We start from the raw sequence: 24270 nt of genomic DNA on the forward strand, positions 1-24270 counted from the left end.
AAAATATTGAGACAATGTTGTTTTGTCAATTGAGTTATCATGTGTTATAGTTTCTTTTCAGATTTAGTTTTTTGCCTATTTCATGCATATTTATTTGCTTTTAGCGAGAATATGACCTTTTATTCTATCGTCTATAGCGTTTTTTTTATCAAATAACTTAACACATCATATGGGATTTACTTAAAATTTACATACAAATAGAAAACCCTGATAAATGACAAAAAAAATTTAAACATTTATTTTTTCATTTACACATCCAATTTGAAATATGATGCTTTTAGCCTTTTTCCTCTCTTTGTGTCATTCCCTATCCAGGTTTCCGATGCTTGTTAGCACATCAGCACAATCTGCTGTTTCCAGAACGCATTGTTTACCATTGAGTATCTGTTACTGCTCCCATATTTGACTTTGTTAAGGAGAGAAACTTGATCATCTAGTTCACAGTGGCTGTGCATACATAAAACCACATCCTGGTTTTATGTAGCACAAGGAGGAGCTGCTTTTTTTATAATGCATATGCAAACAACCTTTCCAGAAGGCACAGTTGTAGAAGTTATCAGAATAACACCAAAGCTCTGCTGTATCTCCAGTACTTCTTGTTAACAGGAAATACTTGAAGTGCTTTCAAACGTCTCCGCTCTTCCCTTTAGGAACTGGAAGCTATCTGAGTTATTGCAGATATGAGAAATCAAGGTGAGATTTCACTTTATTTCAAAAACAGGTATTTTTGTTTGTATCTCTGCCAGTCTTCATCTCTTTGTGGTTGACAGCTGTTTTGTGCCTTGCTGCTGTAATTGTTGTCCTCCTTATAACCTGGGAAGTTGCCATCATTGCATTTGATGTTCTGGAGAATGGAGGAACTATTCTTGGTGAGCTCATTTCTACTTATTACATCATAAATTCTGAGCTACCTCTTCTCATTTACTTTATTGGCCTCATTTTAATAACACTGCCTCCATTATTTAATTTTAGGGTTTGATGTCAAACCAAAATTCCAAAAAGGTAAATTTAATTATTAAAGTGCTCTATTTTCTAAGATCACATGACTTCTATATTAACTGTGTGTGTGGCTTTCCTTCATGATCAGAAGTACTTTTTTATTAGCATTTTCAGCAACAACAACTGAGCCAAAGTGCAGCCTCACCAGCGTCTGTCCGTCTGACCATTTAGCATTAAAAATCAGTAGCGGTGCAGCCAACGTTGTTGGACCAAAGATCTGTTTCGATGGTAAAATGTATGTGTTTAATATGTTAGTACTGGACATAACCAAGGATGGAAATGTGTGTGACTGAGTGAAACTCAACCTTATCTGTATCTCAACAGCATTATGAGTAATGTGTTGAATAATGTGGGACCAGGACTGAACATTGTGGTGGTTGATGGTGAGTAAAAATACTCTGACAGAATTTGTAAAGTTTTGACACCCAAAACAGCAGTTAATTGATCATAAAAGATCATTAATTAGCCGTTCTGGAGCTTTAAATTATATAACATGATCTTCATCAGCAGATTAAATGAGAGGAAAGTCCTTATAGTGCTTATTAAACAGATCATTTAATTCCTTCACTTCCTGCTGATGAAGAAATTTGATCAAAAGCTCCAGAGAAGTTGAGCTGATGTTTCTTTTTTGGTTAGGTTTTAATACCAAATGTTGTGGGGGTTTTTTTCCTCAGGTAAAAATGGAAAAGTGGAAAAATTTGGCTACTTGAATATGAATAATGGAAGTAAGATGTGTGATTTCTTTAATCTTTTAATCTTCTGTTCAATTAAAAAATGTATTGAAAACTGAAAATGATGTCTATTTTGTTTTTATTTAAAATTGCTTTTAACAAAAGAAAAAGAAGACATCCTGGCGTACCTGAAGGAGATAAAACCTGGAATGATTGTCTTGGTGGCCTCTTTTGAGGATGTGACACCAAAGTAAGTCCAAATCTCAATGCTTCAACAGCTAAAGCGATTTAATAGCACAAAACACAACAATTTTTTTGTTCCTTTCTGGCAGAATGACAGACGAAATGAAGGAGGTGTTCGTCAGAATGGGAAGCACTTTGATCAAGTCTGTAAAACGTAGAGATAACTGGGTGTTTGTTGGGAGAGCAGGGACAGAAAGCAAAAGCCTCTTTGAGAAGGTTAGTGAGCCTGTTGTATTTGTGTCAGAAAAGACCATCTATTTTTAAATACTGAATAATACATTTAAAAAGCAAGATAACTGATGGTAAAAGAAACGTCCTCTTCCCTGTTCACCTGTCAGCAAAGTGTTAATGATGAGAAAACCAACATTTATGAAGGATGGCCGGAGATCGTGGAGATTGGCGGCTGTATCCCAAGGACCCAAAACACACCTTAAAGAGCCTTTGTGATGAAAAGGAGAATATGACTTATTTCAGACTTCCATGTAAAAATGAAGCCACTCAAAGAGTGTGAATAGTTTGACACTCTTTCTGAGACCAAGAACTTACCTTATTGAACGTAATATTTACTTAAAATTGTATGTATATGCTTTATTTATTGAATTATCTATGTTGTAGTTTTACTACTGTTGCCTCTGTGTAATATGTGTATAATGACATACAGTATATTGCACGTCCATCATGGAAGATAGATCCACTGCTGTCGCTCTGTGGGGTTTCCTTGTGTTTTTCCTAATCTCCAAATCATGGTTCTAAAGATTTTGTACAGATAGCAATGATGTCTGAAGCAAGTTTGTCATTTGTGATTCTAAGATTTATAAATTGAATTCACTGAACTTCACTAGTGCTGTTGTTTATAATAATAGAAAATGCAAAATTAATATTTTAAGAATGGTAAGAAATGGAAACAGTTGACGCACTGAGTGAGGAGACTGGCTACTGTGCAACTATTTATTACTAGTACACTATGGGATTAATGGGATACTGTTTTGTCCCTTTTGGATCATTTGTCATTTAAATGTCAATTAAAAAACTTTTATTTCACTTTTTCTTGACTTTCCATAAAAGCAAATTTGTTGCCTACCTTTTAATTTCATCCGGTCGACCAATGGGGTAATAAGTACTCCTTCACTTTAGTAAATGTACAGATACAATAGTGCGGAAATATAGTTTCAATGTAACAATTTGTTTTCAGCCAGTTGTAGCTAGTCAAGATGGCACTAATTTTAACTGCTTTATGTACAGTTTGGTAGATTAGTTTACTGGTCTGGCCCCCTCCAGAGGATCATATGATAAATGTGAGGGATCTTGAGACGATTAATGGATGAGGAAAACAAAGAAATTCTGATTCACAAATTTGGATTCACTTTGGATTTCCCTTTTTTTTTAGTTTTTTTGGGGGGGCTTAAATAAATTAGACAAACCAAAAAGGTTGGGAACCACTGGTTTATTTTCTAACAATGCAGTGTATTTTATTACCTCCCACCACTGCTATACACTAAATCATTTTTCCAGCACTTTTGACCTGTTCTCCAGGGTTTATCTTCCACTTGGAGAATTATCATCGTCCCAAACACAGAACAGTTTCCCCTTGTGGCATTCTTGGCTGCTGGAGTAGAGAGAGAGAGAGAGATTATTTCTGCAACTCTGTCCGCTGTGAGCCCAGGAGGTGTTTGTGCAGATCTTTAGTCTGGACTCATACTGAGGACATGGGAGTCACCCATGGAAAGAAGGTAAATTTGTTTATTTTTATTCTTCATTTCCATCAGTTTCTTTCTCTGTGAGACATAACACATGTCTCATTAAGATGATCCAGCAGAAGCATCCATGTGGCAAAAATACTTTCTTGGAATACATGGTGTTTTTGATAAGATTAAAGCTCTGTGAAATAATGAAGAAACCAACTGTTACCCTATGTTCTGTGTCATCACAAGATAAAAAATATTGTATTAATTATGTATTCTTGATCACATTTAAGCTTTAGTTTGGCAGAACTTAACTGTTTTCCTGTTGGAGATTTATCTGTCTCTGTTATCTCTACAGTTTATTTCCTAAAGACAGCAAGGGCTTGACACAAACACGAATCTTTATCCAATAACAACGATCCAGACAGTGGGCCATGGAGAGTATTTGCCCTGTCATGTCCTATTAATTCTTCTCCACACAATATCCACTGTCTGAGCTTCAGCCAAACAGCATGACTCTTCCATCATCCGCCGAACAGCAGCCAGAAGCAGAGTTGTCATTAAAATGTCTGGATTGATCTAGATTGCATTTCTTTCGACATTTTATTGTGGTTTTTGAACACATTTAGCAATGTTACCAGATGCACGGATATGGCGCAGCTGAATTGCAACTAATACCAAGGCCTAAACAAACGTGTTTTTTTCTTCATTCAAATTTTCTTTAAATATTTAATCAAACAATAAAAACAGAAAGAATCACTTTATTCAACACTCCATTCTGAGTCCTACGGGGGAATAACTCTTCTCCTGACTATTAATTCTGCTCAAACTCCTACAAATGCGAATCTCAGTGGGAATCAGCCTGTGATTTGTTTGATCCTTGTCCTTAATGAGGTGGCAGCCCTCCACCTCACCAGTAAGGGCTCTCGCTTCACTGGGCATGTGGAACTAGAGCTTTGTCTGTCAGCATCATAACACAGCTTTGTGTTGCTCACAACTCTCGCTGTCATTTGCATGAAATTGTATTGGCCACCTGACTGAGAAATTTCTTCTTGGATTGCTGTGATTTTTAACACTATATCTCCAAAAAAAATACTATGAGATATAATATATTCTATTTGACATGTCAATGACTTTTTCTGTTAACAGAGAGATCTCCATCCTTCTCCAGAGAAACACCTGAATGGGTCTGGTGAGAAATCTATCTATCATGATTATTATCATTATCACAAGAAACAGTTTGACTGTTTTCTCTGTTTGTGTGACTTTGAGAAGAAACTGTGCAGAGGTAGCGCAGATAGAGCCTTTAGGTGGCTCTGTGTGAATCTATAAATCAACATGTGGTCGCAATATTATTTGCTCCAAAAGAGTTTTGATTGATTCTGTCATTAAAAAGTAAAAGGGTCCTGCCTGCTGACGTTCACTATTCAAACTCTGTAAAATACGTTTTAAAGCAAGACAAATAAATATAAAAAGTCATTATAACACAATCTTCCTTTTTCAAATAAATAGACAAATCTGCTAGCAACGAATCAAACCTTTGTTCATTTCAATACACTCAGGTGATTTGTTGCTACAGCCTCAATGATCTGGTACGATCACTGTTTGTGCTGTTTGTTAGCCTGTGTTTTTGCATTAACCCTTTATTTTCTTTTACTCTGTTTTTTTTTGCACAAACATGCACAGGACCTATAGACATGCATTAATTATTGCGGTTAGAGTGATGGGGTGGCACACTGCGCCCCGATCAGTTAGGTGTTTCAGTGCCTTGCTCAACGGCAACTCGACAGTGCCCATGCAGGAGGTAAACTGGTTCACACTGTGTACCAACTGGGCCTTGTTGGACTTGAAACAAAGTCCCATGAGACTCAACTTGATGCTGAAGTTTCTTCATCAAGTGTTCAAAATAAATTCCCACGGTGTTATTTCCACCAAGGTGACTGTAGTCCGTTCCTTTAGCTTCTCCATATGGTTTAAAACCAACGCTTTCAGGTCATTTGAACTCTAGTTGATGTAGTTGCTGTAGTTTGTGATATCAGTTTTTGTGTTAAGTTAAGTTATCCATTTACTTCCAGAGGTCTTAGTATACGATTGAGTAATGTAAATACCTGCATTGAAGACAGATGCTTTACTGCCTGTGTTAATACATGTGGCTAGTTTTCACTCAACTGGGGCTTATAAAGAAGCAAAACTAAAATCATGTTTTAGTCAGATTTAGTCTGATGAGCTGATCAAATGTTTAGACCACCTCTCCACTCCACCAAACAAGAGTGCTCCAACAAATGTTTTATTGACTTTTGAAATAGCAGTTTGGATAAATTGCTGCATCTGATGGAGTTTTTCTTTTTTGTCAAGTAGATAGTTGAGTTGTATCAGTGTGACGTAAGTACAGAATTAAGATAAAATTGGAGTGCTTTGGGGTTGGCGCAACCACTGTCTCTGTTCAAATATGGTCTCTCCCTCTATCATTCTGCCGTCACTAAAAACTGATTTAGTATTTGTTTATAATACTGAAACTTAACCAGCTAATAATGGTGAATACTGTATAACAACAAAAACGTTGCATCCAAATAAATGTACGTAGGAAATTATAAACTGTATGTTCTTCTCTTCAGCCTCAGCAATGCAGACACACCAAAGTGAACATCAAGACCAATACTCGGAATTTCAGGCTCCTTCGTCCCAACAACAGACTGAGGTGGAGAGTAGTAATCTCATCAGACCACAAAAAACTCCCAATCCTTTAACGGCCTCCAAGAGCCACCAGGAGCTTCACAGAGAACTGCAGATGACCCACAAGAGGTCGGAAAAGACACACAAACACTCGTAAACACTCACACTTCTCTTTCATTGTTTGTATGAATCATGAAGTCCTTTCCCATGTCTGTAAGGAGAGTGTCTCAGGAAGGAAAGACTGAACTCCAGAGGGCGTTAGAAAAGAGGAGATGGGAACAAAGGACGAAGGCGAGCAGAGATCAGGAAGAGGCAAAGAAGAACAGATCACCTCTTCATCAGGAACTGTTGAAAAGACACCAGAGGCTAGAAAAGGTTTTCACAGCGCATCATTTTTTTTCGTCTGGTTGAAATTAAATGCTAAATTCTTAGAGATTATTCTTGTTATATGCAAATGGCCAGTATTTCTTCACAGAAGATTAACACTGGTGGTCTCTAGGAAGATCATGCAGTTCTGCAGTCAGCCATTGGAGGGCAGTATAGATATTGTTTCACAGTCTGGGCTCCTAAAAGGAAAATAAAAAACATAGATCTGCTTAACCCTGTATGTAAAAAATGATGTCTGATGGACTAAAAGACAGCACATAAAGATATAAACAACATAAAGCAAATTACAAACCATTTACAAATATTTGCCTGTGTGTAAGAACTATGGATTGTGTGGATCTTCAAGGCCTTTGATTTAAGGGACTTAGCTCTAAACTTCGACATTCATAAAATGTAGGTACACATATTAGTCCAAATTCAGTTTGAATTTTCTCGTTTCTCCACAGCTAGAGAGAGACGAAGGACAACAACGAGAGGGGCCAGAGTTCCTCCGAGTCAAAGAGAGACTGAGAAGAACTGCAGTGTTGGAGGAAAAGAGGTGTGAAAGTTATGATTTGTGATTGTATGTTAATGTTTTTTATTGACCACCGTGGGCCGAGTGCGAATAAGTGATTTAGTGTAGGGACAACTTAGGCTGCTCAACTTTATATAGATGATGAAAAAAAGAAAAGATTCAGCTTGAGTAACATCATTAAGTCTACATAGCTGAATTATATTGCTGGATCGTGATGTGATGACAGCTGAATGTGTCATATATACAGCAGCCGTAGATGTATCATTTATCGCTCTTATTTTTCCCTTATGCAAAACAGTTTTAACGCATACTTTTACAATGTGTTTATAGGACATTCAACTTTCCCTGCATGTTTTATACAGCTGTGTTGAGTCTGTTTTATGATACTAGGAAGTGTAATCATCAATATACTAGAAAATAAATCAGGTATTTGTCTGGCAAGGTAACTGAACAATGAGAATTAATGTAACACTGAGTTGACTATTAAGACATTACTGTGCCCTTTTTTGTGCCCTTCAATAATAATTACATGAAAACATATTTCAACAATAAATTGTTGAAATATCTTCTCCTGACATATTTTTGTAATTCCACAGTGATGAAAAACAGGAAAAAGTAAAAAGGGTTATCATTTCTTTGATTATGAATAACTGGAGGTGAAGATTTCTTTCAGGAAATAATAGAGCACATACATCTTCTTCTGAAATCATAATTATCAGTATAAAAGTATACCATGTATACCAGAAGAATCAACATATTACAACCCATAATAGTTGTAGCAGTCATTTTTAAGGCTGTAGTTTACAGCAGTGCTATTCAGGTTGCATGACATTGTAAATGTGTTTCAACATTGTTTCCACTGTATCTTTGATATGTTTTGCATTCATCTCACTCAGTATGAAAAAGTGTAAAACAGTTTTTTTAAATTCACTCACCTGCATGTAATTTGTGATCACCACAGTTTAGATGTTTGAATCGCTTCAACCTCTTTACAAATCAGTGTTTTACTTGCTCATCCTAAAGTAAAGGCATTGCGTAATGACTGAACACACAATGCATAGACAAGGAAGTTTAATTTCATTTCCTGCAATCAAATCTCTGTGGGTACAAATCATTGTATTTTCTTACATCTTGTTCAATAACCCATGATGCATTGCATCCATACATTTGCTCAAAACAGCTTTTACAAAAAAGGATATACAATATATACTTATATTTATATATATAATATACATGTGTTTCTTTATGCATTTAGATGTGGTTGTAATGGGTAAAATAAGCTTTTTAAAAAAAACACAACCAAGTGGAAACAAATCCCAGGTAAGGTTCAATATAAGGTCATTACCAAACGAATAATAGCCAGGTTATCAAAGTCATCAACATTGGCTATCTTACAGTTAACATGGAGCCCTTCACACACAGTTTGCATATTTTCCACAATTACAGTCATGTAAATCCAGAGTGATTGCCTTCATTTATTGTTCTACGGACCTGTAAATATCAATGGCAGATCGAGGGAACCGGTTTTATGTGGGCAACAAAAGTTTTCATGGATTGGTTCATGATCTCTACAGCTAACTAATAATATGGTATTGTGTCATGACATACCTTAAAATAACAATGTCATGGAATGACTTATGTCAGGATAAAAGTATTTTCAGTGAGAACTATTTTTGGACATTAGAAATCGTGCCGAAACATCGCCATCCTTCATCCGAGTTGTATATTTGTAATATGACAACATATCAGAATCTACAGTAAAACATCTCCACTTCACTGTATGGCTTTAGTACTGTAGTTAATCTACCCAGGACAACAAATGTAGAGCTTGCACAGGCTGCTCCCTTGGCAGACAGGTGATGATTCCAGCAACATGAGATTTATATTTTTTCTCTGCTTTGCACTGTTGCTGGCACCTGCGTAGGATATTTATATTTTTTCTGCCTGTGTCTGGGTATCACAGAGGAATAAATTGATTTCACAAAAGCAACGGCAAAAAAACAGGCTAAAACAAATTTGAGTTGTAAATAAACAAAGTACAGTTGAAATGTCACTCAGGTAGAGACTTGACCATCACGGTCAATGCAAATGATAAGTCCACTGTGCTGTGTTGTACTTTGTCAACAACATTACTTCTGGTGTTACTCACTTCACATTATATAGCTCAAAGTTACAGTATTACATCATTTTTCAATACAACAGAGTAATAATAATCATGTGTTTTTATACTAATTGATCATCATTCATGTAAACATATTTAACCAGGTCATGCAAACAGTAGACCAAAACTTCTTCCACTAGAGGTGCACAGCACAGAGCAGGCGGAGTGCCCAGACTGAGATCCCGCCGAATCAGCATAAGAGGCTGACAGCAGACAGATATTTAGACGCTTGTTAGAAACAGAACAGCGAGGATGAGCGTGACATGAATATGATTTTTTTTCTTCCCACGCACAGTGGATTCTCAACTTAATCGCACCTCTAAAATAACTGCTCGTGACATGATGTGAGCCCACGGAGGAGATTACTGTGATTTACAGACTTACGGGGATCTCAGTTTGAGCCTCTGATAACAGAACAGCCATAAAACAAAACAAAAAAAAGTCTCCTTTTGATATTCATACATTTTGATTTCCCATTTCCCAAACAAATGCATGCAGACACTCCAGGTCAGAACCACTCTTCACAAACCCAGTCTGAGCCAAAATATAGAGTCCATAACCCCCAGAAACACCCTTCACATTTCAAAAAAGCCTTTCAACAAAATAACTTTTAAAAGGACAGAAACATTTAATATGAGAAAAAAAGACAGTGCTCAAAACAGAACAAATGAGCAGGTGGCATCGACAGTGAAGTCATGCCTTGAGATTAACTCTATTCAACTAAACAGCTACTTGGTCAGTGACTAGACCGAGTCACATTGATGGGTAAGAAGTTTAAAGACATGCAGGAGTAGCTTTCAGTATTTCCCTCTAGAAAGCGTCCCCCCTTTTCTTTGTGCCCTGTCTGGCCAGATTCTTGGAGAAAGCTGCCAGTAATGCAGAGTGTGAGAGCCAGATTGATGCAGACGAACGGTAATTGTGATTAGAGGTAGATGTGACAGATCATGTAAGAACAAAAATAATGGAGAAGACTGCCTTTAGGCCACTGCATCATCTTTGAGTGAGACTCCAGAAGCTTGGATCCGTCCTGTTAGCTTACATAAAGAGCCACATTTTGTAATGTACATGCTGTCAAATGCCCCCTGACTTCTAACGCTGAACAAAGGAAAATACATGATAGGTTGCTAATCAGGCAGACTGGCCCTTTTTTTAAATCACTGTCCACTCGGCGCAGACTTGCATCCTGTTCTGAATTATTTTATTTTTTTACTTGTCTGTCTTGAGTCAGGATGTGGTTTTTTTTGGGGGGGATGATATGTTTCTCCACACTATGACAGTGACCTGATCGCTGTGAATGTACTCTGGTGGACACTGCCTGATAACTACTCTGCATTCCTGGCCAGACTGGGCGGGCGGGCTCTGGGTGCTCCAGGGATACAAAAGTCACCATGACAACGGGAGGTTGTGCTCAAACGCGACTGGCTGGCCTGCAGCAGTAGGTGCAGCTCCTCAGGCTGTCCCGGTCTGCGCTGCCCTCGGTGCTCCCACGACGGCCGTCCTCGTAGTGGGACACTGGAGATTAGAGCAAAACAAGGGAGCGTGTAAAAGGGATTTTCTGGCACTTTTCAATAGGGTCTTATTCTCATAATAATGGCCTTTCTGAATATGGGTCGTAATAACTTTGCACTCACCATCTCCTTTGTAGAGATTTGAGGAATTTGACAAGCAGGCCAAGCAGCAGGGGCCACCTAAAGCTTTCAAAATAAACTCCAATTTTGCAGAAGTAATTTCCTTCACTATGAAGTTCATATTCAGTTAATAGTGGGTGTTAATTTCTGATTTGATTGTGGCATGTGCAAGGTTAACAGGCCAAAATTAAGAGAATAAGACCCATCCTCTCCTGTTTGTCTCAGTTTTCTAAACTCCCTTCTCTTGCCTTCACCTACTCACCATCCTCCCTCTATTCCACTACGCAAAGTTGACTGCAAGTTGGTTAACACACTGTGAATTGACAATATAGCACATTATCATTTACATCACTAACCCTTTAACTACATACTGTGGCATGAATCTTGAATGTGAAGAGAGCAAGATGTCTGAAATAGACTGAGAGTGTTTGTTCATTCACTGATAACTTACAGCTCTCCTCCTCCCCATTTCCCAAATCGTCTTCCTCCTCCTCCTCCTCTTCCTCTGGGAGCAGATGTCCATGGCAGGGACTGGTGGGAGTTATCTGACTAGGTCCCTCGAGACTAGTACCCAGCTGCAACTTCCGCATGTGGCGCACCACTGCTGTGGCATTAAATGCTTGCTACATGGACACCGAGAGAGAGGAAGGGAAAACATGTCTATGTCTGACAGCTACTGAGGGAGAACAACAGCAAAGGCGTACAAATTGTGTGTCTGTCAATCTTAATTCTGTTCGTTCAGCAGGCGGCTCTAGGGTTCAGCATCGGCACTGACCTTCCATTTACTTTTGGCAAAGTTCTTCTTGATTTGAGCGCTGACAGATTCGTGGATATTCTTGTCCAGAGCTGTGTCTCCGCAGATCCTGAAAAGTCAACAAGAATTTACAGGCAGTTGAGGCACCTGGCTGAGGCTTATACATCGGATTGTTTGTCAATAAGTAGATTGAGAGAAAATAAATATAGCAAATAGCAAAACAGTTCAAGTAATTTTTTCAACGAAATGCCACACTTTAGCTAGTCTCAGCGTCTCAAATGTGAAGATTTGATACTTTTCTTTGTCACACAGTTTATGATGGTCCCCAAACTAACACAAACTAGACAGTGGACCTCTATTTGATACAATTTTTCCTAGGGTTCTCTCTTTTAGATGTGTTATTACAGAAAGTGTATAAAACCCATGAACAATATAGTCTTATATTCTGCCATTTTGTTACATATGGACAGAATTATATTGCAAATTAATTATTCCCCTTTTGCTTGGGCTCCCCGGACTACACTTGAACCACTGACATAGAAAACTGAATATCACTGTGGGATGGATGAAACAAGATATTTGAATGTTTCACCTTTGGCTCTCTGTTTTATAGACAAAGAGATTAATTAGTAAATCGAGAAAAATATCAACGGATTAATCATTAATGAAGAAAATGGTTAGCTGCAGGCCTACTGTTGATTATTTTTTCAATTTATTTTCTCTCAAGTTATCAATTTACTCTGTAACAAGTCAGAAAATAGTGACAATTAGCCAGTATCATTTTCAAGAACCCAAAGTGACATATTTAAATAGCTTGTTCTGTGTTTTGACCAACAGAGTATCAATTTACAATAATGTAAAGCATCTAAATATTTTTATCTAATGCTTGATACATTGAAACTGTTTAGTTTTTCAGTTCCATCAATCAACTAATTCTCAAATTTGGCACTACACCTCAGCATATTGAAAGTGATGAGTATTCTTTTAGATATTTTTTAGATTAACGAGAATAAGTATTTAGACTTTCTTACCATGGATGCTGGAGAGCCTGCTCACATGTATATCTCTTCAATGGCTCTTTCTCCATCAGGTGACAGATGAAGTCTTTGGCTGTGAAAAAAAAATCAAGTTCATGGTGTAATTGTCAACTCGGATTTGTTAGTTTTCACTGTTGGATCTGCTCTACATATTTTTTGTAATCAATACTACCTGAATCTGAGATGTCATCCCAGTACGGAGAGTCAAATTCATACTCCGCTTTCAGAATCTGCTCAAATAACTTGGCATCGTTTTCATCGTAAAACGGAGGATATCCACATAACCTGAGGGAGCGATGTTGGAACGTATTCAATACTAAACTTGACATCACTTCACAAACTTCTCAGTGATGAATGAGCTCAGACTTACAGAATATAAGAAATGACTCCTATGGACCAGCAGTCCACTGCTTTGCTGTACGGCTTCTGAGCGAGCACCTCGGGAGCTGTGAAACACACACACACAGCAGACATTCAGGAAAAGTGGAAAATATACAACACAGAGCTGCAGAAGGGGTTGAATTCAAGTGATCTTGACCTTTCTGTAATACCATGCCATCTAGTTCACGTTAAGCAGGTAGAGCACACTTGTGAAACACTTGCAATTGACTCAGTAGTGGATGAAAGAGCTTCTCACAGCACAATGAATAAAGAGTTGGAACAGCTAGTGCTGAGTTCACATGAAAGAGATGGGGGAGGTGAGGAGAGTCTGGCAGACCGGTGAAATAAAGGCCTTACCCACATATCCAGGAGTACCACAGGCCGTGGACATGACACTGCCTGCTCCCTCAATCTTTGACAGTCCAAAATCACTGATCATGATTTTGGAGTCTTCGTCCATACTGTAATACAGCAAATTCTCTGGCTGCAGATGAGAAGAAGAATGTTCAAAGAGGAGGGTTAGGAATAGGAAAAAAAGTGCAAGCCAGATTGAGCTGTTATATTTCTGTCTTCCCTGAGCAATGATACCTTCAAGTCTCTGTGAACGATCCCCATATCGTGGAGATATTTGACTGCGTCCAATATCTGATGGATGAGTTTGCTGGCGTCTCTCTCTGTGTAGAAACCTTTCTCCACGATCCTGTCAAACAACTCGCCTCCAGATACCCTGCCAGGTGAAAATCATGGTGGTTTTGTATTGAATTTGGGCTGTAAGAAAGGCTCACGCTGTGCAACCAAATATCTTACAAACCACAAAAAATTAAAAAGGGTTTTAATTCTAGATATATAAGTTCCCAAATACATCAGGCTGTATTTGACAGAAATTGTGAGTCAAAGGCCTTGAAGATACACAAGATATCTAGAATAATTGGAGCAGTTAAAAAATAATAATAATGGCTTTGAATTTGAGTATTTTAATTGATGCAGATATATGATGCATATGTGACATATATGATTATATATGACACTAGAATGTGGAATAAGATGATCCTGAAAGCTATTTGAGGGGAAACAAAAGGGGAAAACTGCATGTTAACTAAATGTGAATGTAATAAAACGGCCATCACAAGTACTCAGATCCCCTGGTGACATTTTAAAATGTTTGGGTTTGCCTGACAAACAGTCTCCAACCACTCAATTTTCAATTTACAATTATGATAAACACAGAAAATCAGCAAAAAATCTGATTAGAGACTCTGAACTAGACATTTTTGTTTGAAAAATTCCCAATCACTTTTCAGTAAATCGACAAATTGGTGAATAAGATCTTTACAGTGAAAACGAATGATAAATGCGCCCCTTCTATCATATTATTAGCACTTGTGTAAGATAAAGATAAAGAAGAACTTACAGCTGCATGACAAGATATAGGTGGGATGTACTTTCAAAGATGTCCTCCAGCGTAACGATGTTGGGGTGTTTGATTCTGAGGAAGATTAAATGGACAGAAATCGTAACATTTCTCTCATGCTTTAAACATGGTCACCAGATGGCATACTTGCTGCTTTATTCAAATTAAACACTGTCTGTTCTCTCTTTTTCTATGAAAGGCCATGCAGTTAATTGGGATCAAACTCTGTGTTTGCCCTCTTCTCCTACAATATCAACTGGAAAAGCCTCTCAGATCAGATACAGAAAAGCTCTAGGTACAGTAACGACATCTTGCTAAGAATGACAAGGACCAGTATGCAGCTGGAACCAGTAACAAAGAGAAGAATGAAGAATGAAGGCGTAGGGCTTGACAGAATAACTATCACAAATACAGTGTCACTAATTGGATGTTTATTGTTATGAACCAGCCAACAGACAGTCGAGCATCTCTCTTGGCTTTCAAGTCAAGTTGACAAAGCAGCGATGTAACACATCAGCAGCTGAGATGTGACTCTTAGTAAAGCAGTGTTATTTTTTCAGATTGACTTCCTTCAGGTTTCTCGCTCTCATGACTCTCTCATTTATTTAACAGTGACTTTAAGTATTTAACCAAACTCCACTCCTCCCATTCTGCCATATCTCTCTCCTTCTTTCATACCCCACCCCCTCTCTACTTCCCCACCGTCTCTGTCTCTTTCTCTTTCTTCAATGCACTGCTGCGGGGAACTCCACACCATCTCCGCCTCTGTGTGCTGTTGCCCTGGCAACAGGGACACTAAAAATAGGTCTATCTTCTTTACTCCTGACATTTCCGGTGCACAATCCTACTGTTTCTACTGACACCATGCATTTAGTCAACCATTCAATTGACCCCTTGCATATATTCTGCATCTGTGCATGCATTGCTGGAAGAGACTGCACTGACTAATTTGTCCCGCCGGACCCAAAGCACCAGGTGACGCATTAGGAGGAACTTAGGTGACCTCACCTGTGTAGAACAGCAATCTCATTTTCGATGTTGTTCTCTTTGCCTTCCAATGCTTTCTTGGGGATGCACTTAATGGCCACCAGCCTCTGAGTCCTCTTCTCCTCTGCTAGTACCACCTCTGAGAAAGCTCCCCTGAAACACAGGCAGTGGAAACACACACACACACACAAACATATGCAAACGTTAGAGAAAGTAAGAAGAATGTGTTGAAGTGTGGGATGAAATGGTCAAGATGAGAGAGTATTTTTCTTAGACTAGTCAGGCCATGATGGATTTAAATTTTACTAATTTTAAGAAGGAACTAATGAGACAGAATATCAGAGCTTTTCATGCAAATCATTTTTTATTCTTGAAATTTTTCCAGTGCAAAGGTGTGTTTTGGTTTTTTCTTTGGTGTGTTTATGGCCCCCTAAAACTGCATCTCAACTATCCACAAGGTTTTAAAAAATATCTCCAAATACCAGCCATCTGTGTGTATTAGTGTGTGTGTGTGTGTGTGTGTGTGTGTGTGTGTGTGTGTGTGTGTGTGTGTGTGTGTGTGTGTGTGTGTGTGTGTGTGTGTGTGTGTGTGTTGTGTGTGTGTGTGTGTTTGGTGTTTAGATGAATAATTCAAAATGGTGACATTACCGAGAGTTTTTGGGGCTGAGAAAAATGCTCAGGAGGAACACCAACAGATGCATACGGACATTTATATCACTTGTTAAAGAAAAAAAAAAAGAAACTATTTTTAAGCTGTTCAATAATAGATACAGTAAATGTGGTGTGGCTGTTTCTGAGGGAGACTCGACTGCATTATGGATTATGGTGATGGTGAGAGGCAGAAGAGTGTGTATTTACACAGTCTCCCCAAAGGAGCGTGGGAGGAAGCTCAGGAGGAGGCCTGTATGCACAAACATTGTTAGAAACCGCAGGGATCCTTTACATGTGTGTGAAACAGCACCGTCATGCAATACACAATGGCAGTTCAACCTTCATGTTTAAGCAAATCTTCTTTGCCATCCGTCACACTGTGGAGCACCGTGAGGACTTGTCAATCTGAACTTGACTTAAGTGTGCAACCTGAAATAAAAGGATTGCAGACATCACAGGGCTGTTGCCAACAACAACCATGTGATAAGGAGACAAACCTCTCTTACGTTTTGTTGATTCTGCTTTTAATGGTTATTAACAGTTAATTACAGAGCACTGGAGTCATTGTGCAACTGTGAACATCTCTCGGTGCACCTCCTCCCATCACCATGTCACGATAAATGCCGAGTGTGGATCTGCGGTAATCCTCGAGATGGCTTTGTACCGTGGCCATCTTGTGCTCAACGAACCAGCACAGCAGAAACCTTTGCATAGTGAAGCTGATGCACTCGAGGAGAGATGATTCTCACACACACATCTCCGGTTTCATTTTTTAAACAGTCCTTAAAATAATCTCAAAGCAAAATCACATAAAGCTCCAATTCTCATCGACCCATAAAAGCATTTTAATGTGTTTAACTCTGCAGCATTTAGAGCGGGGGGGGGGTTCCTAAGAGGATCAGGAGTGAAAAAACTCTATTTTTGGTGTGCAATAATCTATTTGGTCTTCTTGACTGTTTACTGTAAAATAGGAGGGTCAATGGCCAGAACAGGGAGACAGACACGCAGTGGCCCTGAAGGTGGTGACTGAGTATTTATTATGGGAACTGAAAGCATTGTTTCTGTTTCTGGGTGTACATGGATAAAGGTTGGGATTATTTTAATAATAAAACGATGAAAAATAGACAAAAGCAGCAAAATCTCACAATTGTGAAGTTGGAACCAGATCATGTTTGACATTTATTCTTTAAAATTGATTTTACATGATCAAAATTTCTGCCAATTTATTAAGTCAATCTATGATTTAATTAATCCTTTATTTGTTTCAGCTCTAGCTGGTTAGCTTCAAAACGAATCAATCTGGGACATCATGTGGTCCTGAACCCCAGAGGTTTCTAAAATAAATACCTAAATAATGTTATTTTCAGTTTAAACTAACAAGAAGATGACAGTAACAACATTATCAGTTGTAAAACAGTATACCATTATTTTATCCATTATCAACAGTCCTATAGTCAGAACTGTACTCCAGTAAAAATAAGCTTACAAATATTATACTGTATGTGACCTGATCCATGCTTTATCTATGCTACTCCTAAAAAGAAAAAGAAAAGCTTGCTCTTCTGTTGCCGTGAGACACATTGTAATTACTGTAGGCATCCAGTTGCTAATTTGTACTTGGAGACGTAGTATGGGTCGGCTCTCAGGGGGTTCAAAGAGGAACGGCAGTCAGAGGAAGAAAGGAAGCCACTGCTGTTATTCACAACGGATGAGATTTGGTTAACAGCTAATGTGTCAGTCCCAGCATTAAGCAGGAGGGAAATGATTATTGTCCAGATTAAAAAGCTTAAATTACTCATTCTCCGATTAGAACACACTGTTTCTTTTTTTCACCAGCAATCAGCAACAGACCACTGAAATCTTGACACATCATTTTCATCTATTTCACGCCAATAAATTTTCCTGGCGTGCACATTAACTTGCTGTTCACAAATTCAAATAAATAAGTTTCAGATTAGTCATTGGCCTCAAGATGTTTTTGTGTACATGAACAAGACTGTCAACACTTATTTTTAGAAATTTTTGAGATGGACTTAACCTCCCCAGGATGGATGGATGGATGGATTAATAGATAGATAAATAGATAGATAGATAGATAGATAGATAGATAGATAGATAGATAGATAGATAGATAGATAGATAGATAGATAGATAGATAGATAGATAGATAGATAGATAGATAGATAGATAGAGTGGTACTCTGTCTGACACACACACTCACACACATCACACACAGGTTGTCGAAGACGCTTTAATCCCAGCTGTCCATACGGGAAAATATTGATTCACACATTCTCATACGGCTGTCAGTGTCTATCCATGCTTTTCACTGTAACAAGTGTGCTCTTCTTGCCTTCTTTCATGTCTTAAAGGCTTCGCCTGACAAAAGAGTGTGATGTTATTAATTCTCCCATTTGCACTGAAAGTGATGGATGTCTGATGCAATTTCAAATGTTGTTCATAATGTTCTTTCTCTTGCTCTAAAAATACACTATCAATCAGCTCAGTCAGGGCCCTTGGACCTGGTGCAGACCGCTTCGAGCATCCATAAGTTTATCGATCTCACCTGATGCAAGTGCACCCTTCAAGTCCAACAAGCCTCCAAGTCCCGAAAAAGCTTTCTCTTTTTAGCCTAATCCATATTGTGTGTGTGTGTGTGTGTGTTTGAGAGAAAGAGACAAAGAGAAGAGTGGATATGTACGGACATACAGTATTATTCCATTCCAAACAATCATTGTTAGTGGAGTCATTATGAAAAATAACTATATATTCATTTCAACAAAGCCTGGGACTGGATCATTCACTTTTCCATCTACTCTACTACAGTCATGCGTAGGTCAAACCTCTTAACTCCTCTGCTCTTCTCTATAAACAACCAGCATGAGAGCTTTCCAACAGTGTTCACTACTATTCGCAGTGTTTACGCTCCTACACATTATCCACCTGGACTGTATGAGTAGTTCTTAAAACTCACCTCCCCCATATATTCTAATATCTTTCTTTCTTTTTTAAGGCACCATTCTTATGCTTTGTTGTTGAGTGCCAAATTCAACTATCTATCATATGCCTAATTTCTGTCTTTAAAACAGCCTTAAACTAAGTGGTGCTGGAACTGCTGCTCCTACTGAGACTCAAAACTCAATTCTGCAGCTCAATGCAGGTTTAGTTGTTTTGAGCTCATTATTTTGAGTTGGCAGACAATTTCACGATGGTCGACCATTCTCACATAAGAAGTACTCTGCTGTGAATATTCTAAGGTACAATGCACTGGATTCAGAGCACCATGAAGCAGCAAGTATGAAGTCACTCTTGTAAGCCGAGCCTCTGTAAAAGGAGTTAGCTAGAATCTCATAAAGTGTGTTCTTTCATCACTTGACAAAATTGCAACAGGCTTATGGCTCCAAATGAACTTTGAATACTCAGAAAGCATGCCAATCCCAAAAAGTCCAAGAGGCATCACGAGTTTAGCTATATAGAGTTATATGAGAGCTTTAAACTTTGCATGTCTCGTTGATTTCATCATAGGTAAATGACAGGAGAAAAGTGATAGAGTAAAAAAAAACCTGTGCGACCAAAGGTTGACAGACATGATATCTGCAGCGTGGGGGAAGTTTTTCAATCCGCTAACCCTAGGACAGCTTGTCCTGAAGTGGACCCCAAACAGAGGTAGAACTGTGAGGATTAGCTGGATCTGAATATAATACTTCAACATAAATCAATTAACTTCATGCACTGAATTCCTGGATAAAGCTCCTCTGTAATCTTCTCTTCGAGCATAAGGAGCTTTCCGTCAACACATTAATTCTGCCCTCTGCCAGGTCCAGCTAGGGTGACAGGAGAGAAAGAATATTACTACAGCTTTTCCCCCCCCATCTCTTTAGAGAAATCTGGGACTGGCTATCCTGGCAATTCACTCTTGCAATCCTTGTTATATAACCCTTCATAATATACTTCAAATTCCAATCACTGTTCTTGTCTTAGTGGATTCATAACAGAAGTTATCAGCGTTTAGCAGCACTCACATTTTTTCCAATAAACTGTCTGCTAGTCAAAATGCATTGCATATAGCAAGCGTCGCTCTGAATCGTGAGACACACGAGACCAATGGAGTCTTATTTGATGTCCTCCTACAGCACTCGACATAACCAGACAGCTTTATCATCTACCCACTGCTATTTCACTTTTTTGGAAGTGAACCAGAGTTGCACAGTCATTACAATCTGGTTTGTGCAGCCTCTCTGGGGAAGCAGGTGTGATTCCAAGAAGATGGAAAACAAACACAGTCCATATGGCACACTCGTGTCATCACAGGTGGACGGGTGCTAGGTCACTTCTACTTAGTCTGGGGGGGGATGCCTGACCATCTGAATTTGCCCCCTGACCATCTGGGCTATGGGTGTCCACCTGGGAATCGCAGTCACAGGTCTGTGTGAGTCCAGCCATCAACATTACAAGGCAACCTTTTCCTTGCTGGTTGGGGATTAATTTAGCAATTTTTAACAAAATGAAGGTGTATTTATTTACAATTTTGATGCAAATGTAATCTTTTTTATATTACATACCACGAGCAACAGAAAGAGGATGCCACCAGGCCACATCACATGCGTATAGGTGAGAAGAACTTTTGAAGTTTTTCAGACAAATCTTACGCCACAGCGGCAGAAACGGGTTTATGTGATCTTTTCTTTTGCTATGAGCATACATGTACTCTCGATCCTTGAAGAAATGAAGATAAATACATAACTTGTATTGCCTTTTTCACGCAGATGTCTCTCACATTCCTCTAGCCAATCACCACATGGGCAGAGGAATATGTAGCTGACTCCTACACATTTAAATATAGACAGGTTATATTAAGATATTGCAGCTTTGTTAAGTTTTGTAGTGTTAAATGCATATGCTTATAACTTGTGGGCGATAAGAAAGGTTCACTGAATTTAGTTATAATTTAGTTTCAGGGCCAGTGGCAGGATGAAACATGGGTCTTCACTAGTTTGTCACTTACAACTGACTTGCGTCCATTCAGGACTCCTCTGTCCTCACAACAACCAAGTCAGAGCTAACATGAAGGCAAGACTGCCTAAATATCATGTGCACTACACATTATGCACATTACACAGTCTCTACATTGGCCTGACAGGAGTGGCCTTGATCAGAGGTTACTGCTGGGTTACTGCTGGGAGAATAACTAAACTGATAATAATGCTCATTAACAAACACTCACAAACGCCTGCATACACATATTTGCAGGTTCTAATAAAACACTCACAGTTATGGCTGTGATTAAGACTGACGGGGGAATATATAAGCTGCTTCCAAAACTAGATTAAGTTAAATTGTTATTGCTTTTGTTATTATATACCATGCTGTTTACTTTGCATTGCCTTTGACCAGTCAATCAATAAAACTTAACTTTAATCCATTTCAAATGCTTCTGCACAGCTCAGAAGAAAGTCAAACCGGCCTGGGGAAAGAAATGTGTGTTTGAGTACTTCTAGGCGTGTGGGAAATAGTTGAGTCAACATCCAACGGCGGCCAAGAACAAGACAAGTCTGAGTCAAAATATGCAGAAGTGACAGGCCCGTCCAAAATGTCAGTCAAATTTCTAGAGAGACTCCAGAGTCCAGACTCAAACACTGCAGCCCTCACAGCATGAGCAGATGGGGGAAATAATGAGTGGTGCCACCCTTTGACCCCTCGGTTTCACCCACTCTCTGTGAATTTTAAATGTACTCCGTTACCTGCAAGTTAACTGACACAAGCTGAGGTGTTCGGGACCGTTGAGGGTCTTTGGCCGGCCTTGACCTGAAAACAGCACTAAACTACCAGTTCAACTTACGTTCCCAGCACTTCTTTGAAGTCATAATGTTCTTTGATGTCTGATGTCTTCTTTTTCCATCCATTTCCATCCTCTCCAAGAGGCATCCTACAATGCAGATCGGATTCGCCACACTACAGCTATGGGGTAAAAATAACAGAATAAACAAATAAAGGAACAGTGAGTAGATTCAGAGCATGCACAATTACATTTAACATACACTGCATTTTCTATTGAATCAAGATAAATCTCTTATCAGGAGGAGTGTGTTAAATAAAATCAATGATTCACAGTTTGGACCAGTGACTTTTAATGAAAATAAGTGTTAGAGACAAAAAAATCCCTAAATGGCAACATGGTTTTGATTCATGTTGTAGTGCGTTTTGAACCATCTGATGCTGTCTCTATTACAAACATCATTCCAGCACACAGTGGCGAAATAATAGATACGGTTTGAAATATGACATATACAATCAATGGGCACTCAACTCTTCCATAATATAAGGTACTTAATTATCAGTATTTAGGCTGCATAATATATTGTGCTTATCAATTTAATAACTCAATTACAGTTTTGGCTGACTGAATATTAAATTGAAGCCATTAAGAAACCATTGATTTCCCTGATAAAGTGCTCTTGTTATTGCAGCAAGTTGGATTGAACTCAATGTCATGAAAACAAGTTCGTGTTTTTTTGTGTATGCATGATGTCTGATTATAAGCTTAAATGTCAAATCAAAGTAAAATAACAACACTGAAGATATAGAACTGATCCCTTAATGCAGTCTCTTGTGTTTTAGAGACATAAGACGGGATCAATCTGAGTAAACTTTATAAGGCTGCACAAAATGTCATTAATGATAAGAATGAATGAATGAATGAATGAATGAATGAATGAATGAATGAGAACAAAAAACGGTCATAGCCTACTAACGACAAAAATAAACTTGCAAACTGAAAAGAGAACATGACTACTGCCCCTTAAAGAGCTCCAACCCGCAATAACTACACCTTGCTTTGCTGACAACCGGTTGGACAACAATACATTAGAAACAAATAACAGAAAGTAGGGCAAACAGTGCAGCAGATACAGTTGCACGGAAGGTACCATGCACCGCACCGCCGCAAAAACAAACGCATGGTCAGTAGAGGCAGATACCAGCTGGGGGACCTGTGCTATATTTAACATCTGAAGCTTTAACCCACAAGGTTGCTCTAAAGAAGAAGAGAAAAAATATATATATAAGAGTACAAGAGCTCAGGTGATATGAAAGCTGTATTCCACTGAGAAACATTTGGTAACCTGCTCTGCGTTAAGGCTGCAGGGCGTGAATGGCAAGCAGGGGAGTGGGGGAGTGCGTGTGGGGGGGTGAATGGGAATTAAACCGTTTTGCCGGTGCGATAGGTCTGCAATACTGAAAAAATGAGTCCAACTTTGGTGTTGGTGATCACGCAAGAGAGGGAAAAAAGGCGGTGTGGGTGCGCAAAGCGAAGCCCGCTGCAGAGCTCAAGGGTACGGCAGCAGCATCGTCGGGTTAAACCGGGAGGCTGCAGGCATGCGACACGGAGGCGCACGCATAAAGCTGCACGGGGAAAACTGCACGATCTATAATTCATTTGGGTGAATGTATGACTGTTACAAAAAAATAAAATAAAGAAGACTTACCTAAATTGCGATGTGTGGCTGCGGTGTGTTCTCCTTGCCTCTGGGAGCGTTCTGGTTGCTTGTGCGCAGCGCTGGGTCCGCTCAGACTTCTCCTGACGTCAAGAAAAAAGCAGACGTCTGTGGACGTAGTGCAGCAGAAAAAAACACTCACTGTTCACTCTTAACAACGTGATCTCTGCAGTTCACCTTAAGAGAGTCGAGCCACCGTCTGTCATATGTCAACTGCTTCTTTTTTTTGTTGTTGTTGTACTCACACAGAGTATGCAGATCATTTTAAAAGGCTTTGAGAAACAGGCACAACGTGCCACTGTGGATAATGTAACCTATGAGCCTGTCACACAGCACTGGCAGAGCACACGCAAGCCAAGCAGCCTGTTAGCATGCAAGTATTAATGATAAATATCAGTGTGGTTTGAACAAATAGGCCCAGTGTACACTTGCAGAGAATTAAACCTCGGATTTCCCAGTAATTGTGAGGCAACGCCCTGCTTCGCTCTGTAACAGCATCAACACTTTCACACTCACTCCCCAAGAGCACCTGGATGCTCTCCGTCACAGGTCACAGGGCCCAGCAGAGGCCAGCATGCCTCATTTTAAGTTGCAGAGT

The 24270-nt window shown here is 39.0% G+C and overlaps 3 protein-coding genes across 3 annotated transcripts; 2 read left to right on the plus strand and 1 right to left on the minus strand.

The window, feature by feature from the left end:
* The first annotated feature begins 680 nt into the window (after positions 1-680).
* si:dkeyp-67f1.2 (uncharacterized protein LOC556106 homolog) lies at positions 681-2438 on the plus strand. The gene is made up of 8 exons (XM_054617706.1): positions 681-693; positions 973-1002; positions 1105-1234; positions 1324-1382; positions 1674-1724; positions 1836-1920; positions 2003-2129; positions 2252-2438. The coding sequence occupies exons 1-8, from the start codon at positions 681-683 to the stop codon at positions 2345-2347; spliced, it is 591 nt and encodes a 196-aa protein (XP_054473681.1). The 3' UTR covers positions 2348-2438.
* A 1181-nt stretch (positions 2439-3619) lies between these two features.
* Positions 3620-10246, plus strand: LOC129106322 (actin-associated protein FAM107A). The gene is made up of 6 exons (XM_054617708.1): positions 3620-3643; positions 4745-4787; positions 6211-6397; positions 6487-6643; positions 7102-7193; positions 10183-10246. The coding sequence occupies exons 1-6, from the start codon at positions 3620-3622 to the stop codon at positions 10244-10246; spliced, it is 567 nt and encodes a 188-aa protein (XP_054473683.1).
* Positions 8277-23739, minus strand: camk1a (calcium/calmodulin-dependent protein kinase Ia). Its single transcript, XM_054616640.1, has 12 exons — positions 23664-23739; positions 22019-22137; positions 15550-15681; positions 14542-14616; positions 13719-13857; positions 13488-13614; positions 13120-13195; positions 12922-13034; positions 12744-12822; positions 11734-11821; positions 11410-11581; positions 8277-10842 (listed from the first exon to the last, which is right to left on the minus strand). Exons 2-12 carry the CDS (start codon positions 22102-22104, stop codon positions 10739-10741), a joined length of 1191 nt encoding a protein of 396 aa, XP_054472615.1. The 5' UTR covers positions 22105-22137; positions 23664-23739; the 3' UTR covers positions 8277-10738.
* Positions 23740-24270: the final 531 nt, after the last annotated feature.

Source organism: Anoplopoma fimbria, chromosome 17 (assembly GCF_027596085.1).
Source record: "Anoplopoma fimbria isolate UVic2021 breed Golden Eagle Sablefish chromosome 17, Afim_UVic_2022, whole genome shotgun sequence".
Classification (NCBI taxonomy): domain Eukaryota; kingdom Metazoa; phylum Chordata; class Actinopteri; order Perciformes; family Anoplopomatidae; genus Anoplopoma; species Anoplopoma fimbria.

Coding starts and splice junctions, on each gene's coding strand:
- si:dkeyp-67f1.2 (XM_054617706.1), top strand. Junction 1,235..1,323: donor ATCTGTTTCGATGGTAAAAT/GTATGTGTTTAA, acceptor GTATCTCAACAG/CATTATGAGTAATGTGTTGA. Junction 1,921..2,002: donor TTTGAGGATGTGACACCAAA/GTAAGTCCAAAT, acceptor CCTTTCTGGCAG/AATGACAGACGAAATGAAGG.
- LOC129106322 (XM_054617708.1), top strand. CDS start 3,620: ATGGGAGTCACCCATGGAAAGAAG. Junction 6,398..6,486: donor CTGCAGATGACCCACAAGAG/GTCGGAAAAGAC, acceptor CATGTCTGTAAG/GAGAGTGTCTCAGGAAGGAA. Junction 6,644..7,101: donor GACACCAGAGGCTAGAAAAG/GTTTTCACAGCG, acceptor GTTTCTCCACAG/CTAGAGAGAGACGAAGGACA.
- camk1a (XM_054616640.1), bottom strand. CDS start 22,104: ATGCCTCTTGGAGAGGATGGAAATGGATGGAAAAAGAAGACATCAGAC. Junction 13,615..13,718: donor TCGTTCACAGAGACTTGAAG/GTATCATTGCTC, acceptor TCTCATCTGCAG/CCAGAGAATTTGCTGTATTA. Junction 10,843..11,409: donor AAATGGGGAGGAGGAGAGCT/GTAAGTTATCAG, acceptor TCTAATCTCCAG/TGTCCCACTACGAGGACGGC.